The sequence below is a fragment of the Tubulanus polymorphus genome, chromosome 6, assembly GCF_964204645.1.
Source record: "Tubulanus polymorphus chromosome 6, tnTubPoly1.2, whole genome shotgun sequence".
In the NCBI taxonomy this organism is placed as follows: Eukaryota; Metazoa; Nemertea; class Palaeonemertea; order Tubulaniformes; family Tubulanidae; genus Tubulanus; species Tubulanus polymorphus.
In genome coordinates, this window is record NC_134030.1 from 7,594,600 (window position 1) to 7,617,817 (window position 23,218).

Below are 23,218 nucleotides of genomic sequence, written 5' to 3' on the forward strand. Positions count from 1 at the left end.
CTCAGTCAGACCCAACTTGCGCAGAGTCTGATATCTAATCGACACGCACATACACAGTTAGAAATGTAAAGAAAAAATTCTGTATATTCGACCAACCATCCAAATATATCTATGCTTCAATTTCCAATTTCAAAATCAAACCAATCAAGCATAAAATGAAATCGATCGAATAAAGGGGAAATCATTCTAAATGGCAAGAAATGCAAAGAACTCATACAGAGCAAGGTCCAACAAAAACGACACATTTTTAGAATTTTAAATAACCGATCTTGAACCCGAAAACCTATTTTAAGATGACCTACCCATATTTGCATATGTATATATATATATCTATATCCCGCTGAAGACGCTAAGCTATCCTAACTCCATCGGCACTCCGGTCGTGTGTTATATTCCACTGCGTCGCGTCTCGTCTATGCCGCTGTCGCATGCGTATGTGAGGACGCGAGGAAACGACCACGACGAGTGGTTCGCATATACTCATTCACAGCAGCAGCACGCATGGAACGAGCGAACGAGACACAAGCAAATTTACGATCTTGTCCGTCATCGTCATCGTCGTCGTATAGCCGCAGCCGCATTTCTCGTATATACACGATACTCAACTGGGCATCGCTCAGATATCAACATCAGCCCCATCGACTAGTAGAGAGACGCTCGAGAGAAAGAGCGCGCGCGCATGGATTAAGCGTCAATGACACCGGAAGAAGATTCATCGGTTCGCGTGTATCCGTTAATCCGACTACCCGATGAATTCAAAACTGAAAATCTTCATCGTCGCAAAAGAACACCGCACATCGTCAGCGTCGTGATGCAACGTCCATATATATATAATATATATATATATATATATATATATATATATATATATATATATATATATATATATATATATATATATATAAGGGAATGAATATTTGATGAAGAACTGGGCAGTCTACCGGTGTCATGCGACTAACGAGACAAGACAGAACTCACAGCTCGTTATCCGATCCGTGATATACATCCGAGCATTTGATCTCTTCGTTTAACTTGAAATCAACGATGGAGACAAAACATAATAACAGATACAGTGATTCTTTACTTATCTACAAGCAAAATGACATGTTTCGCTAATGATCAAAAGAAGCATTCGGATGATCCACATTTTGCTTATGATCAAAATGATCATAGCCTCATAAGATCTGGGAAATGATCCAATAGATCAATGCTTTCATCTAATTAAGATATGATCTTTAACGCATGATCGTAGTCAAGAGTAATCAAACCGGAGTTTGTTCTACATTTGAGAAATCAAAATGAAGGGCCTTTTTCATTGAAATGCGTTTCATCACCAACCAATCTTTTTTCCATATGACAGTGAAAATGATAACCTAGTATGACTAACAGGCTACTATCACCTGCCCCGATTGCACAAAATTCAAGGTCATTATGATCAACAGGGGTCGATCGAGCCAGAGGTACTTGAGAAACTTGTTAAGTCCATCAAATTTTATCCCTTATTTATTTGTCAACAAAGTAAATTGATAAATTTCAGTGTTGGAGTGCATCTAATATTCCCTTCTTTGACATCGAAGTGCCCATTTGGCATGAGACAAGTTCTTCAAAATCAGCCCCAGGTCAAAGATCTGGATCATAAATGTAGACTTGATTGTCAAGTTCGTGATACTGCAAAGATGACCTGACGTAACAATCAACGAATTGTGAGTTGATGGAATCTGATTAAACACAACTACGAAAGAACTATCGGGACTGCACAATGCCGGCTGTAGCCAAGCAACTTTTATTCCGTACAGTCCTCGGGAAAAGCGACGTCATATTCAGTGCGGGGATTACGCCGAAATAAGCCGGACTCCGGAGGGATAAGAGGCACTAACGGTACAATACCAACACGACATCCATTACTCGCGCGGTGTGAATAGACAATGGATGCATTTTTTATTCGCTTTTTGCGTGTCCGATTAATTCCCATTTGGATTAGAGAACTGATATTGCCGCTGCGAGACGCACCGCGCGAAGCCCATCTACCCCCTTCTCTGCTGCGCTGAGCTGATTACCTTAAATCTTCTAGAACTGTGCAGTGACAATAATCCACGACCCGGAGAGCGTTTTTTAAACGAAAGATCTGCCAGATCACAAGTCACTGCCTCCGGGATACAATCAGTCGGAATGTGTCTAGAGGAATTTCGCCAATCAGTGCGATCATCTGCGGCAGTTAAGATGAATTTATTTCTTTGATGACTGTTTTGAAATCTTTCCAATTATGCAAAAGTTTTCGATGATGTCTGATGATGCGATACTGGGAAAAATCGTCGATCTCGTCGCGTTCGAAAATAGAAATATGTGTCAATCGAAATAAATAACACAGAAGACTTCTAAAGTAAGTACATACTGTGAAAGAGATTTCTAGTCGGGTGTGAGCTAGGTTTACTGCAACTGGCGTCCAAGATGAATGAATATTCATCAGCCCTAAATTATCCACCATTAATTCTATCATAACCGGTGTTGATGCGGGAAGATGCAGAGGGATGTTTCTAGTGCTGTAATAACGCCGGGGACTGCATCTTCATCGCAGTTTATCTGTCAGCAATTAGTTTATAGCTCTCTAACTCGACGGAGCTGTCCGGCGGCGAGATTATTGATTCGCAGGCACGCTTCCCGTAATTTCGGGAGCATTGTAATTTCAGGAGGCGCTCGCTATGATCACTAGTTATTAATAACGACAATTAATTGATATCTGTCGATAAATACGAGATGTCATTTGATGCTAGATATCGTTCAGTGCTACTCTCTGCGTGCCTCGGAAAAGCAGAAATTACTTCATCACAATGAAAGTAATACGACGTATGAAAATCGTGGTTCGATCGAAAATTTAGATATTCTGACTTCGAGAGGTATTTCATTATTGTTGGAAGTAGTTGAGCTCTTTAAAAATGCGTAGAAACTTTGCTCTCAAATAGTAGTCATAGTCTGGTGTGTAGACGTGATTCGATGATTCAATGATCTGAAGCGAAGTTTAAGTTAGCAGTGGTCGACAGGCGTCACAAAATCCAAACCACTGACCCATTAAAGCCTGCCCCACAACGTTAGAGCTTGCCCTACTAAGAATCTTTCATCAGGTAAACATATCCCAGAACCTAAATCCTAATCCTAATCCCAAACTGGAATCCTAACCCTCTGTTCAAAAAGAATATCGCGGTAGGTTATTTACAAATAACACCGTTACGGGTTTAGTGTAATCCTAACCATTCCTAGAACCTACGATTAAAGGAGATACCAACGCGCACATGTAATAGCGATGATGTTGGAATCGGAATCGACATCAAATTGAGCATGAAATATGGATTTTCAGCATGAGACGCATTAAAGCAGCCGTATTATATCAGCTTGCGCGCCTTGTGCTCGTTCGCCAGATTAACATCATCATCGTTCCGCGAACCTATAACTGATCCGCGTGAGGTAATTTTCTCCATACGAAACCGTCTCGATGCGGACACCGAAACGACGACGAGGATGATAACGAGGACGATATTTTCATCATCATCAGCGTCATCATCATCATCATCATTCATTCGTGATAAGTGCTTCGAATCGACGAAGATTTTATTCATTTTATCGTGGCGCGATCAGTCGGTGGTCAACTCAACGATGTCAATAAAACCTGAGTGATCAAAGATAATTGCGTGCATATCGCGTTACTAAACGTGTTTGACTAACTGGTCGCTTTTTTGTGTCCACTGCATCGCGCCAATCGAAGCTGTATGATTCTATGAGGGGTTGCAGCATTTAGGCCCTCGTCTAAACCATTAGAATAAGCGAGTCGAGTAGTAGGGTTAGCTTTAATGGAGGCGCACGCACGACGATGCTCTGCTGGATCGATGTCATCAATGATATGACGAACTGAATCTAGATTGACGTCAAGATCAGCAACGGTCCTTGCACAAGATAGAGACAGATCAGCTCTCAATGCATATAAACACGAATACGCATTTTTGACTCGTGCCAAATTTGATTCATACCAGATTATGCCGGGCTATTCACACTGGGGTTTTTACATGCTTGTTCTGCAAGGGCCAAGTTTGGTCTGACCTAAAACGTCGGACAAAAGGCCTGTGCCAAACTTTAGCATGGGTTAAAAGGCACGGATTGAATATGACTCGGACCTGATCTGGGGCAAGTTGACCCAGGCTAAATCATCTCCATATGATCAGGGTTTATGGAGGCGCACCATGCATACGCGATGACATACTGAACCTAGGTTGACAACTTGATGATACACCGGTCCTTGTGCATGACCATCCCCAGTGTAAATAAGATCAATTCCCCAGACCAGCTCTCAATGTATATCTGAACCTATCTACTGAAAGTGTGGTGGTAGTGACAAAAATATGCGAGTCACATAGCCACGTCAGATGTACCTTAATTTATCTGTAACCGAGTTTTTGAAGACACTTCAGTCGGAGTTATATATTTACGGGGTAGCTTTTTTCGATACCACGTGGCGAGACCATTTGCGCTGTCAGTTGACGGTGACGTTGGTGCATCGTATATAGGTTTTTTATTTATAGATTTTTTATTCATAATCGCCAGCTATGGGATTTACATAACACGCCACATTCTAGTCTCTTGTCGGGATGACGTCGGGTCAGCTTCGGAGAGCCTATCTGCTCTGTATAATACGGAACTACGTCGTCATGAATACTAACTACCCCCCTCAGAGACCCTTCGCAGCGCGAAACGGGGTGAAGTACATCCATGTACGGCGATATCTGACAACAAATCAAACAAATGCTGAATTCAAGAGCCATAAAACAATGATTGCATTATACATATGTCTGGGAAGCAGTGCTTTTAAGAAGGTACAGCCCCGGTAACGACGGCTCTGATGATAATTATTCCATTATTAAGTGAAATGTAGATGCAGTAATATAAAGTGTATATGTCTTATTCGCTAGGACTGACATTGAGTCCTGCACGTGCCCGCAGGTTTGTGCGAGGTAGATATCTCAAAGTGTGCACAGGGCTTGACTGTTTCACAATTTTCAGTCAGTCAAAGTCGGTCAAAATGCAATCATTTTCTTCTACCGTTCTAGAATTATTTCTACAATTCCATTGGCTCATCTTGCTGCAATACAACAATATAATCTCCCGCAAGAACATTTTTTCAATACTGTAAATCATCAGAATAATAATTTTGATGAAAGCCATCTTCTCGATGACTTCTCATAGCAGATCAGGCAATTTATTGACTAAACGTAAATACTCGAACAGTGGGGAAACCGTGGTGAAGATGGCAATAAATAAGCTAGATGGCATGAGAATGTGATGAATAATTAAATGCCAAGTCATGCTGAAAGTCAATATCCCACTACTGTAAGGCCTAATGATATAGATCTTGGGTTTCTTCCTCCACAAATAATGTGTTGGTCTCCATCTCAGGACATTATGCTGAAGAAAAATTGTCAAATCATGTTTACATTGACCAATTTTAATAGAAATGGCACCAGACCATCAAAGCCTCAACAAGATCAGATACTTATAAAATCATTAAGCTAAATATGGGGCAGGAAATATGTTCACTGGCACTACCTAAGGACAAATTTGATACATTTCGTTGTCCTAACCACATATAACCTATGGAAACAGGGAGATATGAAAATATCTCGAAATTCTATGTTCAGCATTCAATCTTTTCAAACATTCAGGTAATTGGTGAGCACTGAAAGTACTGGTACTTATTTGTAATTCATACTTTACGACTTTTAACTGCACCATTTGCCGAACCTGGAAGACCTCATGCTCGCTAAAGTATTCCCAGTACCCTCTTCCCATTATTTATGCAGGAAACGCCAAATGATTTCATCTATTCGACTGTCACGGAACAAAGGTTTCTCTGAAGTGTCGATGTTAAATATTTATGATTTCCTCATCAACCAATAATAGCCAGGCGGGCATTACCGCAGCCACCAACAAAGACCATAAAAGCATCATTTTATCTCCTTTCACATTTTGTCTGCCGGTTATGTCATTTCATCAGAATTGATCAGATTGTGGATGAAAAATGCAAGCAACACATTTATCCACGAGAAAGACTTGCACTCAGGTGACACCCCATCCGTCAATGTGCTCTTATCTCATCTTCCATTGCACTTATATTAGGCCCATACTGAAATTTTCACATACAAGGAATTCACAAGCCTTGATCACACGAGCAGTATTGGCCCGTGCCAAATTAGGCCTGCGTGTGCCAAAAGGGTCTGTACCTGCTTGGCCCGACCAAAAACATCGGACCAGATCCAAACCAAATTTTAGCATGGGTCAAACTATCACATGTGAACTCGTTCTCTTATTAGGCACAAGCCAAATTTGACTCAGGCCTGATTTGTGCCAATTCAGTCCAATGTGATCGCCGCTATAATCCCAAATGATTCATAAATTTCAAGACCAAATAGGGATACTAGAGATACAATATTAAGAATAGCACACATAAAACAAAGGGTTAAACCCAATTAAACCAGCACACTGAAAACTGAGGGTTAAACTTCATTAAACCAGTACACAACACTCATACACAACTCCTTATTAAACCGAGTACCTTCAGGACAAATAACGTCTCTTCTACTCGTAATTAAATTTGGCAATGTCACAATAAACAATTAGTGCGAATTCATGCTATATCCGTTTGCATGTCATTGTGTACGTTTTCAGTGTATCAATGCTAGAGATGAGATCTCTTATTTCTATAATCGATCATGGCTTTCTTCAGTTCTATTCATCATAGGCTGGAAAAACCTTTTAGGCAATGCCTTAAAATCAAAGAAAAGGAAGCATAGGTTAATTCATACGGGAAACACCACAAAGAACGATCAACGTAATGCGGATGGACGTAAAGTTCATTAAAAAGATCTTCAGCTGACCACCATACAACTTTGCATACTCAAGTTCAGCTTAAATATTGTATGAATAGATTAAGTTTGGTACACTTTTATCATTGCCTGGTCCCCATTGAGTGATTGAACTTTAGCCATATAGATGGCAACACTGTAAAATAGCAATGCCCGATACAGACAGCTCTGGTAAACAAAAAGCTGCGGGATAGTTGCGTGCGTTTGTTTTTTTCTATTTCGTTCATACAATTTAGTCAGAACAGATTAAGAGTAATTCTGTATAGCGACACCCGCAGATATACCAGATAAAACAGCAACATGTTATCCGTGTGTAGCAGCAAAAGCTAGCTTTTCACGAAAATGCCACCTCACTCCATCGCTGCTTAATCTGCCCATCACAACATTCCAGTTCTTAACAGCATAATCTTTATGTGAAAATGGATGTCACTTGTTGGCTGTCTACGGTGGCCAGAAGTAATAGTCGCCTCCACAGATGATTAGCATTCCTGTGTGCACTTTTTACAGTCCTGAGGGTATGCCAAATAAAGTGGCTTTGAATTTCTTGAATGTTTCAAACCAATTCTAAAGCAACTGCTAATAAAAAAAAAATGAGCACCGGTGACTTTATTTACTCAGGTCAAATTTGAAAAAACTCTTCACACTGGTACCAACTAGGTCACTGGCTGTTTGACATGGGCCAAATTTGGCCTGACCAAAAACGTTGGACTCACCTCACTTGCCACTGCATCATTTGGAGAGCATTTGCAGTAACAAGTAAGCGAGTTAGTTGCAACTGCGCCGGCCAATTGGACTTATCTGGGCCAAATCATCTCTGTGTAATCGCTTCTACTGCATACATTGGCCAGTTTTCAGCAGTTCAGGTGATGCCAATAGTCGAGCTGGTATAAAGTAGAACAGGGTTGGGAGATTTTCTGATCATAATTTCAAGAAAAAAAAGATTTTAAGGAATCACTTAATGAAGAAAGCTGCGTCGTTTTCACGTCAGCAGGCCTAGCTACAAACAACCAGCAACTTTGCCTCAATCAGCGACTGAAATTGCATAGTTTATCCCTGTCGATGGCTATTCATCAAGTTAAGAGAAAATCTGTCGAACAAGGGATATAAAAATTTAATGCACTCCACTAAAAACAAAACATCATACGCCTACTGTATATAATGAATGATGGCATATACCATACATAATATAGATAACAGTTATCTAGATAATTAGATAATCAGCGACATATTCGGTAATTAATGTGCTAGTTCTACTAATTAATCACTCAGAATACAACGAGTTATCTCGTTTAATACGACTAGATAACCTATTTAATACCACGTATAGCACAACATAAAATACATAAGATGGAAGACAAAAATGTTTACATGGCAAGGAGAGCAACGCTTTTTATGCGGCCAATGTCTACAGAAAACCGGTTAGAATAATCATTCATGCATTCCTTGAGAAATCCCCCGCAGAATTAATTGGGCTTTTATTCGGTAAAACGGGTGCTTACCCTATTTTACATGGACCTTGAATGAAATGTCTATTTGCGAGAGGGTTTAACTTAATTATCAGACAATATACTAGAAAATGAGCGCTTTCTTCGCCATGGGAAAATAAACATGTCGGAATTCAGTGGTGTATTGAGATGGATCAGTGGAAGTCGTCGGCCAAAATGAAGATGGTCTTTCATTTTTTAGGCAAACCGCGCCTTTCTGTCTTTTTATACACAACTCAAAAAATATTGCGTCTTCATCTGGACTTCGAGTTTTCCTCAACTGAAGCACACACCCTTCTATACTCATTACCTTTTGGGACTCAGGCAAGAAAGAATTTTTTGAGGCGTTTCAACGAAAAAAAAAAAATTAAAAAAAAAAGGCAATCTTGGCATGGTAAAATCACTCAAGTGGTTTCACCCGGTCTTCAGTCTATCAATTGCGATATTAGTAAAATAAATCTTTTCATAAGATTGTCAATATGTTCCAGGCATCAGTGAGCTTTTATAAATAACCAGTTCGGACTCAACAATCTACAACTTATACTTTCTTATCCTCAAAATGTTGTAAATATTCATCGTACCAAATCATAATCGGTGAAAATCATTCGATTTGAAATAACATCACATTATAAAATTCTTACCTTGCATGAAATCGCTAAAATCTGCATTAATTTCAGCCATTAAAGCATCGATATCCATTGATTTGCACTTAGCCATTGTTGTTACAGTTGTTTCGCGTGTAGGAACGTTAACGATATCATATATCCATATATATGTAGCCGAAAATAATATTTACTCGTTGCGTCTGATTCGATTCTCACATTCTGTAGTGTGCCGTGTTCGTGCCATATTGTTCGCGGAATGCGGCAGATACGAAAATGTCAAACGCTACTTATAGGTCCAAACAGACACACAATCGTATATACTCCCACTGTGGGATGATGGTTGAAATGAATTACACGTGAAATTGCCATCATAAAGCAGGATTAAATCAAGTTAAATCCTTTATGAAAGATGAAATCAATTAACTTTTATCGCTAATAACAAGGTTTATATCCTGTTTTATGATGCAATTCTTTGTTGGCATTATGTTAAGTAATAATATTTAGCTAATGAAAGATGACTTCCTTTCAGAAGCGAAGTTGAACTCTGAAGATGGCCCCTGGCATCATTTTAGTTCTATCTAACGTCCTTTTTATCATCCAAATATCGAATGAACCCTTCGTAAGAACACTTTTTCGTAGTCTCCTTTGAACTTTTTTACAATTTACTATTTCATCTCTTGATTTGTATCCACTACAATTACGAGCTAGCGTCATACTAAAAAGCTGACAAAACATCATATCTCCCAAGACATTCTTTCTATTATTATCATAATACCGGAATTAATGCAATCCATATGCGGCGTGATTCTAGATTCCAGTCTTTACATAATCACCATTTCCCAGCACGCGTTTTTTTTTCATTTCAGTAATTGGCAATATCAAAAAAGCACTCCTACAAAGCAGTATCATTTTCAAATGTCAAGATCTATTCTTCAAGACTCTCAACGCCTTCTGTAGTCTAGCATACATCTCATGGCCAATACCTTCATAAGGAATTCAACTTCAGTGTATGATTTTATACATATAGTGCTAAAAGCAGTAGCCCTTATGGTAGAAGTATCAAGGCAAATGACTTCTAATAATGTTTAACCTGTTCAAATAATCAACTCCCAGCAAGTAATAAAGGTAAAGATACCGAAGTCATGAAAAAAGCAGCACTAGTTAACTGTCATGGAAGTTGTAACAGTATTCAGTAGAAAGTATTTCAAGTATATCGGACTCAAAACTCACAGCGACAATCACAGAAAGTGTTTGTTGTCGAAAGTTCAAGTGGTGTTTGTATTATTTGATAGATTCGTATTCAACAATTTATGAGGCGAGTAACAAACCTATTACATGAATATTTAACTACACAGCCCATACCTATGAGCAATATATCAGTCGCATAGAGAACTAAGATAACTAAAAGCTACTAACTGAACCTCGAGACTAAATCTAGCACGGATCATCCGTTTGGATTTATGCTTCAATAATTCATTTTATGTCGACGGAATCGTCATAATACAAACATGGGCCTATTACATCAAAGTCTTCAACATCTTTGATTAGATAAATAAAATACGAACTCTAAATCGATACCTCTGAATGAATATTATCTGGAAAAAGCGACACACGCCGGTTTTCATCATATCGTCATCATCATCATCATCATCGTCGATGTCGTTCACAATACATACCGGTAAGAGAATCATCTCGAAATAAAGAGCGAAGAAAACAGACGGACAGACGCATAAAAGAAATAGGCAACATCGAAAATCTAATCAAATCAATTACGGCTTCGTATCGATTCAGTTTGCGAGCGAGTGAGCTGAGTGTGTGTGTGTGAAATATGAAAATTAATCAAGTTTTCTACGAATGCCGAACTGCGTTTGTCAACTGAAATTCGCCGATGATTGTTTTTCCCATTGGAAACTTTATGAATAATTACGCGTGCTGCCAGATGTAATGAATTTTCTCCCCACATACGCCGTACGTTCTCGAGTCAGTCAATATTTCTTCCGACCGACGACGAATGATATATTCATTTCAAACATGGAATCCGTTTGAAAATCTTCGTCAATGATTTTAAACGCCGAGACGTCGATGCGACTCGCAGGCCCAGTTTTGAGAGAAGGTTTAAACAAAATCTCATCCATTTCTAATTCAAACTACTCGCGCCATATTTGACCGACGGATTTAGTTTCAAATGCAAAAGCAAAACAATCTTTTTCCACAGTAAATGATCATCGATTTAACTGCAGATTTCTTCATTCTTGATGACGTTATGGTTAAACATCAAAAGGGACTTGAATGTAATTCATGAATACAGTAAACCGCATCTAACTCGGACAAACTGGGACGAAATTAGCAAAGTCCAAAGGATAGGAAAATACGTTAGGCAGTTAGAAAACTTATTTCGTTTTTGTCGGGAGTTTGTTAGGTTGGGCATGTTGCAAGGTTTACTGTAAAACCCCTTGTTTGATAGTGTATTCAAGTGTTCACAACTATTTGAAGTAAAACATTACACAGTTTCTCAGAACGCTATGCATTATTTACTGAAATTTTCCGGTGCTTACGGCTTCTTCGACTTCCGCAGTCTGTGTGGTACTCTGCGAAGTCCCACGAGTCTACCCCTGCAGAGTCGATCGAATCACTCATATCTGAAATTGTTCTCCTTAAAACAGCAAGTGATAAACTCTCTTAAGAGTTCACAGCGAGCAAACTCGTCACCAAACAGTTTTTATCTATCAGCCCGCGATGCTCTCTCCCCGCGGAGTTCAAAGCCGACAATTTTAATTCTGGGTATACGCGCGTCGTGCGGCGCGCCAGTAGGGAATTCTCGTGCCGGGGAAAGTGATGAAAGAAATGATGTCTTCCTGTTTGTCAGAAGAAAAGCGCAAACGACTCAAACGAATAAAGGATGCTTCAATTATGAAAATTTGAGAAACTGCTTTAGTTTTAGAGCGCCCTAACCGAAAAAAGGTATGCCCCATTCAATATGCTACATAGTGTCTATGAAAAAGATTGGACTCGATTTATTTAATTCTCTACTCATTAGTTTGTAGGGGTACTTAGGTAGGAAAAGCTTCTGAAAACTTTTCCTAATTTCCATTTAACTACTATCTGATCATGGAGCAACGTACCAGCTGGTACCTTCATTACATACAAATGCTGGGAAAAAAAAGTAACATTATTGACGATCATGGATAAGAAAGACTATGATCATACCTGTCGACATTAAATTGAAGGGCAATGGGACAGTAGAGCAAACTGGCATTATGAAGGAAAACCAGATATTTTTGAATGGAGAAAAAAAATATCATAGGCCCCTCACAGGGAGACAGAACAGACAGATGTGGAATAACAAATGAATGGAAATCGTTAATGATATACAATACCAAGACATATGAACTGAGAAATGAGGTGGACAGGGACAGCTGGTACTGACAATTATCAGGTGATGACGAATTGAATACTCCATCAGCCTGTGCGCAATTTAAGTGTTATTTCAGTTTCAGGTTTATACGCATATGTGAACGAACAAGTGAATAAGTACTTCATTATTGAATTTGCTGTAAAAAAACAGCGTTTCGCTTAATTTCCTTTTCATACATTCAGTCATAACCTACAACGAAATGTCGATAAGGTTGTACTGAAATCATCGCAGTTGAAATGACATCGATAAAAGGTGGAAGAGACATAGAGCAAGAACGGCAAGAACGAGTGGGAGTATATGATATAAACAACCTAAAGATGATGTCAATACATCTATATGAATTGGCAGGGCAATTGCCAAAATGGGAAAGTTATCAGAAATATAGAGGATGAAATTTTTAATATTTTCAAGACTATGCTATTAACTATGTAGATTAATGGTTTATCTTTGGAAGGGATGATGCACGCAACGAGCGGAAATTGAAGATATTAATCAAATGAAAAAGTCGTGTATCATCCTCATCAACGTTCGCAATTTTCATCATCAAACTGACTTTATCAATTCAAGACTCATCCATCTAATATAGGCGAAGTCTGAACTCGGGAAGCAGTGACGTTTAATTACAGCAGCAATTCTGTTTAGTCTGAAAACGCATTTCCAACCAGTTCACACCTGATTAGCAGATTTTAATGTGTTGTGCAGACATGATGAGGAAATTAAATTGCAACAGGCATTATGAATATTGCCTGAACTTTCATCTCAAACTTTTAGAGGAAATTCAATAAAATATGTGATTCTATGATATCTTCAAGACATGCTATTTGAGCTGACTGAATGCTACAATTGACAGTCAAAGTCGCTGTTTATGAACTGGTAGTTCGAATCTACTCAAAATCTTTCAAAATATGATGCATGTATTGAATTTTGTATTTTAGATAATTTCGCTGACACCAACAGTTTATCGAAAGCCTTCAGTCATATAAAATAATGTGACTCCGTGTATGGACTGGCTTTGTACTCAAAATCAGCAGTCCAGTATTTTTAGACTTTTAGATTTGTGAAAAAGTATTTTATCTCTCAGCCCACACAAGCATATCTACGAGCTTCACACCAATGTCTGTACCTATTTACATATTTGCTAGTACTTGACTTCTGGAACACGGGCATAAAAGAAGAATATTTGACAAACGTTTTCAGAATACATAATACTACATAAACAAGTTACTATTATTGGATATGTACATAAACAAACAACACCTGTACGTGATAAACATAATAGACACAGGTATAGATCTGTACATATTGGATATGAATATTCCCTCCAGGGCTATATCATGTGTACACAGGTGCGTTGACTATGATACTCACTGTCTTGCTACCTTACGACTTTCAAAAAAAAATCTTACTACAGTCAGGTGATATTTGCGCTGTCGTAAAAATGATAAGCGCTCGGGCGTCTACCTTGCTGCGAAAATCCATTTCCTAATGAGAAAACAAATTCGATTTCGAGCCTGTTTCCTTTTAATCTGCTGTCGCCAAAGAAAAAAAGATCTGAAAAATTCCCGCATTACTCTTAAAATTCTATTCTATGAACACAACACTTAACCGCTTAAACTCTGAACAATGCTAGTGGTTACGAGCGATGATTGGTATGCTTTGATGAAGGTATGAACAGTCGACTATTCCCTTTCTATGCTATTATTACCAGTATTTCTCCCCCTTTCCTGCGACCGATTGACCGATATCTAAGAGCCTTTCATCTTTCTGAAGAAACCGAATCCATGAAGATCAAACATTCATCAGAAACTACAGTAAGATCTATACGCGAATGTCCTATCGAAGACGATTAACATTAATAATTCCCCCAGCCATATGTCCCCTGTGCTTTATCAAGTCGAAATCTTAACAAAAAAAAACAATAACTGAAATCTTTTACATAGGTTGCGTAACGATTCGCAAAAAAACTTTTCAGGGATTAAACATTTCTTGAATGATCACAATAAATCTTTTTAAGTGCTATTTGTAATACAAGTATGATATATGGTTTTGTGTCTCACTACGCCTGCTATAAATCTTATTCTAAACCTCCTCTATCAAATATGTGAGATGCATCTAAATCTAAATACATACATGAAGATAATCCACCAACGATACATTAACCAGCCGAGCGATAAAACATGATTTCTAATCGGTGTCCGAAATGAAATCTGACTTAATAATCCAAGTATCGAAACGGTTATCCACACATTCCGCTGGCAAGTGACAAAAACGCATTTAAAACTGATAATCCAAACAAACGGCAAACGCGAAATTTCACACGCTCTCTCTGGAGGGCTGGTATACCTTTAATGTGTGAGCACAATAGACCGACAAGCTAAGAAGCTTTAGATATAGGTAGGTACTACTCTCTCGGATATAGGTGGCCCGACAACACACATGCGCTGAAGAACATATGCTGTTCATAAAACACCAAGAAAACAACATATGATGCTATAACAGTCACAGGGAACAGCTCAGAAGCTAAGTCTCAGGGCGTTTCGCATTGCAGGAGATAAGATTATTTCTTTTGGTGAGAAATGAACCAAAACCAACAGAAATATCCTAATCTAAAGTGTATTACTTCATGCCTTGCTTACTGCTAATTACCTACTTACTCAATTAATCTGTTCTCCCTGTACATACGAATACCCCTTGTTTTTAGATATTCCGATGATCTTTAGTGAGAGTTTGAAACGTTGGCATCTAATTTTTTGGATTGATGAATTCTTGGTTTCAAACCTTCGAATCTGTACATAGTGGGTTTCTATTGTGTCATCTATTGAGCTTGAGTGTGTGGTTATTCCACTGTCATCATCAAGTATCGATGCAACTAAGAAATCATTCCAAAAACTCACCCAGTTTATATTAAGAGATTACTGTATTACTACTAATGATTAATTAGCCTATATGATCAATAACAAATGAAATTGAATGCAATTTTGCTGAAAAGCAGAAGACGATGACAAATCTGAGGCCAGCGGTGACATAGATAATGAGCATTACTCCTGAAAAATGTCGCAAAAGGTATATTGGATGATGGATGAGGGTTTTCCAATTAGAACTTGCTCTATTTTTGACACCGGGATGGAAAATCTATTCATCGTGGATTTTATGGCTGAAAATTTGGTTTAAGAATTAGAATTAATGGGATTTCATTTTTTAGAACGCGGGAAATAGCACACATGGCACTTCTATTTTTTTTTAAGCGGCCATCACAAGCATTTGATAGAGATCGAGTTTATCGTATTTTCACTTTTTTCTTTTTGAAACTACATGCACATAAGTGACAAACATGAGATGTAAGTAAATGTGAATGGTATAAGATTTGTAGCTATCTACTCAGCTTCAGCTGATGAAAAAACCGAACCCTACGTAACAGGATCTATTTCTGTCTGGAGAAGAGATCCATCAATTAAAGTGAAGAACCAGGGAGAAACTGGTGCTGATTTCATCACTTATCGATGAAATTCTCTTGAGAACAGGTTGTCAAGTGTAAACTAACAGAAACGAAATCAGTTTCAGGGGACTGTCAAATAATTCCGGTACGAACATGAACATTTGTCCGGATACTGAAAACCTGAGCGAAAAAGCTGAAAATATGAAATTCTCCCTAATCTCAGGTAAAAAGTTGACTGGGCGCTGATGACTGCTATTAATTACTGCAAGCAGCTGCAGTAACTAGAAAATATTGATACATCATCGCTTCATGAGTCACTTCAGAGTCATTAAAAACTTTTACAGTTTCTGAGATGTGATTGAAGAAGTGAAATAGTGTTACTGCATCCAGATATCAATGTAAAGCTGATCTGCTGGCATATCTACAGCACTTCTACCAGGCCAAGACAATCTTCTTCACTCACAACAACAATATTTGCTTTAACAAAGATGTAGTGCTAATGACCCAACTTCAGGACTAGCATATTTTCGTTAAAAACTCATACGACAAAGTTGTCTCCATAAAAATTTATCACGAGAGTGAGATTTCCATCCTGTATGCACGTGCTTGTCATAACGTAAGCTGACTTCAAAAAGTCACCTTTCTTTTTATGAACCAGTCAAAAGTCACCAACTTGTGTGCATATTTCTTTTGATCGCTTACCAAAAAGAAAAAACCCGATAACAAATGTTTGGCTTGACATAAAAATAATCACCATGAATTCATACAAGTACATCGCGACGCAAAGCGTTCAGACATGATCTGCTGGCCCGTTGTTGTTCCCAGAAAAGTCACATATATCAATTCTCAATGCGGCTAAACAAATAATACAGCAATAAAAGCGATTTCAATCATTTCAGACAGGACAACATTAATATCAGATATGTATCGTATAGAAATAATATCAATACGTCGAGATCAGACTAATTGATGTTATGTAGAAGTGAAATCCACCATCATAAGAAATTCTTTGAAGACGGGGAGAAGTGATCCGCCTGAAAGGTCAGGAACAATAAGTTTGTCCTTCTTATGATGCAGTCAAACTCCGTCTAACTTGGACATTGCCACTCGGACTTTCGACCAACTCAGACAAAAACAAAATCATTTTGATGATTTCCTACTTGTAAACATCACGTTAAGAATATTATATGTATATATTGGATATTATATTATGTTGTTTCTCTTTTTCCGTTATTGTTTTATTGTTCACACTTTTTGTTTTTTCGTTTTTTTCTTCATTCTCAATCATACACTCGTGATTTATTATGAATAGATTGATTTGAATTTGAATCAACTTATCTTTCCTATCCTTAACTTGGACTTTGCTTACCTCAGACAAATTTTGTCTGTCCCAGTTTGTCCAAGTTAGGCGAGGTTTATTGTAATTGGTTTCACTTATCAAGCTTTTCTACCCTTTTGCAGAAAACCCTTTTGTGATTCTCTTAGTTATTATCATCATTTCATATTTCCCACTTCTTTACGTTCATAAAATTCATCTATCAAATGTGGCTACAAATGTCATGAAACACATTGCAAACGCTGACAGAAATATAACAATCTATGTGAACTTGTTGGATCCCCTTGCAGTAATGCACTTCAAATTAATCTTGCAAAAATAAATGCTAATAGCACCGACTACAATAAAGGAGTCGTCATCAGTTAATAATAAGTCCATTCTGCAAATACCTACAAACCTTACGCAACGACCTTCAAATTCTTCTGTGTTCAAAAAGAGAATTGCTCCAATAATGTGTCATAAAGAGGATTGCTCTGAGAACACAACCAGTAACATTTTGCGAAGAATTCTCTTCAATTTCTCAATGTGAAATATATGCACTATATATGAAGAAAACATGTTATCGCTGCTTTACAGCTATATCTATTTACTAATTTCAGAGATTCAAGTTGGAATGATACCACAAGCAAGAAAGAACTCTACAATCAGAAACTTCTCCCAAGACCAGTCATGTAGATACTGTCATGTATTTTGTTGATATTTGAAATTATGAACCGACTTCAAAGATGATGAATAGCCCTTCATTGGTGAATTCGCAAAAAGAGGCAGAATGCTTTCACGTCAAGTCGTATGGTAGAATGAAAATAGCAAGGAGGGGGTAGCTTATCTGCCACAAACACAGACTAAAGTGTTTCCCACCAGTAAAACAAACTCTATATCTGCATCAAGTCAATAAATCTAAGTGGTTCTTATGAATTTTTGGTAAGTAACGTCTGAGAGTCATCTGAGCAGTACAGAAGCCATTTTTTCATCTTGAGCTGAACCAAAAAGTTAACGTCTCGCTTGTTGCAAGATCGCACATTTCTTCCGGTCTATAAAATCACTCCCGATTGGTAGTTGCTGCAACCGGGGATCAATCGTCACCCGTCTAGGCTAAAGCTGAGCAACAAATCAGATCAGTCACAAGCGAGGCGAGTACCCCACACACAATGAAAACCAGACAGTTGTGCAACTGCACGTAGTATGCCAATTTCAATATAAACATTACGTGCATTGGCGGCAACTAGGATTATGTTATTTAGCAAAAATCTTAAGGCCATCCTGTAAGTCAGATATCATTTTCTTGCTTTGCTTTAGTCACATGAGCGTCAGTTGTGCCATGTGTTGCTGATTATGGAGGGCAAATATTGCCAAATCTGAGTACAACAAGTTGCTGAAAAGTAGAGCATGAGCAACAGACCGCAACTGGAGATAGATCATTGTTCATCAGTTGCAAGCTGCATGCATCAACATATTCCAGTAACTGGTTGGATGGGCTCACTGTTACTCCAGCAACTGGTTGTCCCCAGTTATCGATGTACGCTTAGCTTAATGTCTTAAAATATGCTAGTAAATAGAAAATTTCATCAAAAAAATGATTTTTCAACCATTGTTTTACGATGGCGTGACTACAAAAAGCTATATCAAATTCTTCGAATAACGTGACTATTGCATTTCGTCGGTACTAACAATGCAGCACAGTAAACAGTCTTTTATGACCCTGAATTTGTTAGTTTAACGGGACAAAGACCTGGCTATTAATTATTATTGTCAATACGGCACTGTCAAACATCCAGATTTTTGTGTCATATCGAGCATTAACCCAAAGAAGAATTGGCACCATTCATTTGGTCCTTTCTGCAATGTGCACACGCACTGTCTGAGGTGACAGCGCCATTTTTCTAAAATTCCGCAAAATTATTTCAAATATTACAACAATACTTCAGATGATGACACATCGCAATTAGACAGCGAAAAAATAAGAGTCCACTAACTATTCTTCTGAAGCCCGAGTTAATATACAAAAATGATTTTAGCTTACCTTGTAACTCGGAGAGACAAGCAGCCGCAGTGAAGGACGCTACCTCCAAGTCCATTTCCATCTCCAATTCGTCCATGTTATCCTCAAGCGAAAGTGACATCTTCAATAAAATATCTCTTAATGCCACTCTGAACGGAAGCAAATCATCTATTCCATCCGAGCATTACTGATACCACACAACTAACCGGTCAGATATCCAATGATGACCTTCGTAGCACAGCTCAGTGTCCTTTGACAAGCCAATACTGATATACAAATTCTTCACTGAACGCTTGATATATGTATAATGAAGAGATGTATATGTTCCGGCTTCCTTAATTTGTTTTATTGCCAGCCAATTTGATCAGTAGTCGGAGTTGCAGCTGATTATGGCGACTACATGAAATAATGTAATGTCACTAGTTCTTGGCGGCGTATAATAATAAAGTGTCGTTATTCCATCGTAGATTTCAGAAAATCAGATTTTCGAATCAGCGTTTTGTTTAAATATTTCTTTTAATGCGCTTAATAAATCCACAATTCAAACGAAGCTCTTGAAACTCAAATACAACGAGCACTCTCGTGTACACAACGGAAGAAACTCCCTCGCAGCACTTTCCCTGGATAAAGAAATTAAAGACCTAAGCAAATATTTTGGACAAACCGCGAGAGTCGGAATTTGAATTGAACATAGCACTTCACGCGATTTACCGATCCCCTTGTACTAATAGTTATGGGATTAAACAAGATAAAGCGTTTTATTGGGAACGTGTCCAACTGAGAACTAATTAACAGTAGCGATCATCGTCAGGTGGTTGCGCCTGATGATGATCTCTAGTGTAAGATCAAAAGGTCGTGTCTTCTTGAATTAATTTTTCGATTGAATGAATTCTCGATTTTAAAACTTTTTGTCTGTATATAGTGGGTTTTTATCTTACTATCAGAAAACCTATTGTCCTGACCAGCGATAAAAGACTTTTAGATCCTATTACCTCTGAATGTGAAATGGTTTGAATATCCTGACATCAAAGTATAACCAAATCCAAATACCGATATACCCACGTTCAAAATCAATCCTCGTATTTAGTCATTCAACGTTTTATATTTCAATAGAAACCCAGATGTAGTTAACTCAACAGGAGTAAGATGATCAGACTGATGCCACATTCAATCAATCACACAACGCCCTCCTGTTCGGTCCAAATTCCGAATGACATTTTTTGCTGTATTATTTCAGCTAAAATTTCTTACATTCTTCTCCGGCATCAGGGGATGATATTGCTATAGGCCATTATTTATACTCCTAGCCGCGGAATGCTCATCAGCGAATAAACACTGCCTAAATAGACATTCATCAATATTCATCAGATGTTTCATGTCCAGTCCGTTTCCAGAGAGAATGGCTGCTAACGCTGGAATAAATTCCTATTAATTAAGTAATTAGGGCGAATTATTATCTAAAAATAGCTTTCAAAACAGTTTGTTACGAGCATTCATATATACCACAATATAATTCCATAACAGACAATTCATAACGATGCTTCAATGTCATTTTCCTGAATGACATTTGAATGTTTTTTTTTTTTAACTTTCGCAAATATCAACTTTCAAATCTACGATTTCTAGTTTCTATTTCTATAACCATATGATCGAGAACATCAAAGTCAAATGCTTTCATTTCTTTGTCAAATTAATTTGGAGTTCAAGCAATACAAAGTTACATCATCCATATACTAGCAAAGACCCTGTGGAAACCACAGCGTTCTTCAAGCCAGAATTTAAAACTTTTCAATTCATTTTATAATGTATCTTATTTTATAAATTCATCATGTTTCAGCTAAAACCATTAATTTCATCCTAATTGCTGTTTACCCCAACTAATGCTGACCATGAACTAAACTTCGCAGTATATCGTACATCTTGTAACCAGAAAATCGATTCAGCTTTAAAAAACCTGTTTGATCCCCATCGGCGTTAATCCTTATCTAACAGATGGCATATCGGATATTTCTTCGCCGTTCGATAACATGCGAATCCCACGAAATCCTATCCTTCATAACCGATCGATAGTCCTTAAACAAAGTTGAACCTTTCGTCAAAAATCTCAAGATACGATTTCGTTAATGTCGCAAAAAGCTGCCAAAATATCTAATAGGTAAAGACTGTAACCCTATCTTAAAGCTGCAGATTTTCTTTACTGAATGCAGACAACCAAGTTCATGAAGAAAGTAGATAAGATCCCGCAGACTGTCCAACATTACGTCTGATCACTTACATCATTACATACCGTACAAACAGCCAAATAAAAAACACTTATCTCTTTATGACAATCTAACTGCTAATAATTGGATCATTTCTGTCGAAATTGATGTAACCCGAATAACAATCCCTAGTCTTAATCATCATTTCATAAAATGTATGTAATACATATCTATTGTTACCGGAAAAAGCTTCTCGATCGGTTCACAGTTTTTGATAACAGCGACGAAAAGTAAGCCAACCGAAGGATGGACATTTTTTCTTCGAGGTGAAAATAATGGAAATTTTTCGCTTCGTTAAAACGTCTCGTGCCGGAGAAACGTGTCGGATTAGCCGAGATTCTGCGAACTTGACTGAAATCATCGCGATGAATGATCGTTCGATTTAACGAAACGTCAAATTCCTCACGATCGATCATCTTACGTATTACGGCTTCTACGCGACAACCTTCAAACCGTCGGGCACGATTTGCAGCACTTGACGTAGTTTCTAGAGCGATCGGATCTAAAATTACGGGCCCAATCTTAATGTCATACCCAAGGTTCATTCACCTATTCATCAATTCAATTAACCAATAAACAGGTTTTATAGAATGGTATTGAATTTAAACAGTAACCCTGCGACTGCCAGCAACGATCGTGTGGCAATGACCCCTATCCCCCTTGAAACTGCCTCACGACTGCTAGTAGCATTACCAGTCACGATGTGTTGCACATGTTCTAATTCCTGCAATGTGACCATCTCTTCCAATCGTAGCCGATGCACATCATCACTGACAATTGAGGCGCAGTCGACCTATGCGCCTATTTGTGACCAGTCATGATCTATTGCGTCCCAAGGCCGATCTACGCCCACCTTAAAAACTGGCCACAGTAACACCTTTCTATTTTCCATTTACATCTCTATCTGACTATTTCGAATCATTATCAGAACCATTATCAGAGATATGGTCGATGATTTTTATCTTCCACTGACTATTATTCTATCCTTCCGTGGGTGAACAAACGAGAGGCGATGGTCGTAAATACGAATGTTACAAAAACAGGCGTCTAATTCACCATAATATAGTAAGCGCGCATAATATCATATATAATTATACTATAAACATATCTATGACCTTGAATAGGCCTCGTTATTAGTGATCTATCTAAAAAACCAGACCTGCCTAGTTTGATAAATGGTGTTTTTCATGAGAATATACCTTGGTTTGCTATATGGACAAGAAAAGCCAAGCGATTCCTTCGTCCTGTCCTGGTCGCGTATCTGTTTGAATGCAGCTATCCAACTAACTTACATACTACACATTTGATTATAGATTTATGGTTTTTCCAACCAATCGTGCTTTGCGTTTCGATACAATAGAAAAATTCCTTCTAAACACTTGATTTGTCGAAATCGTTATCACCTGGGTCACTATCTCCGTACTACGTATGTTAAACATCATTTTCTAAATAGGTGAAAAAAGCTATTTCGTTATCAAGAGAAACGTTTGATGATATCGTGACTAGAATTCTTTCGACATTATGTTCACACTAAATCATTTTACAAACGACTTTAAGGTGGCAATAAGAATCTTAAGGTGCGGGAATTCAGATGATCAACACTTCTTTTGACATAGAAATAATTGTTACACGCACTTTTAACATCACCCAATTACTAGCACAAGTTTGTCACCTAATCAACTCAATTAGATAGCAAGATTAAAGGACAATTCTTACTTAAATCTCACAATTTCTGTGATGCCTGTAACTAATTCCAAAACCCTCTGGTTAATCTTAA

General features: G+C 38.0%; 1 protein-coding gene across 4 annotated transcripts in view; it reads right to left on the reverse strand.

Annotated features, from left to right (window-relative positions):
• The window catches only part of LOC141907874 (uncharacterized), a 62,569-nt gene extending 39,857 nt beyond the window's left edge, over positions 1-22,712 (reverse strand). For 3 of the 4 annotated variants that reach the window (XR_012619550.1, XM_074797628.1, XM_074797627.1), the window contains exons 1-2: positions 22,641-22,712; positions 19,202-19,800 (exon numbers count right to left, since the gene is read on the reverse strand). Coding sequence is in view for 3 of the 4 variants with exons in the window: in XM_074797628.1 (XP_074653729.1) it covers positions 19,202-19,301 (100 nt within the window). In the remaining variant the exon portion in view is untranslated. Of the gene's footprint in view, positions 1-9,030; positions 9,079-19,201; positions 19,801-22,640 lie in introns of those variants that run through there. The other variant, XM_074797629.1, reaches the window with a different exon arrangement.
• Between the last annotated feature and the right edge of the window lie 506 nt (positions 22,713-23,218).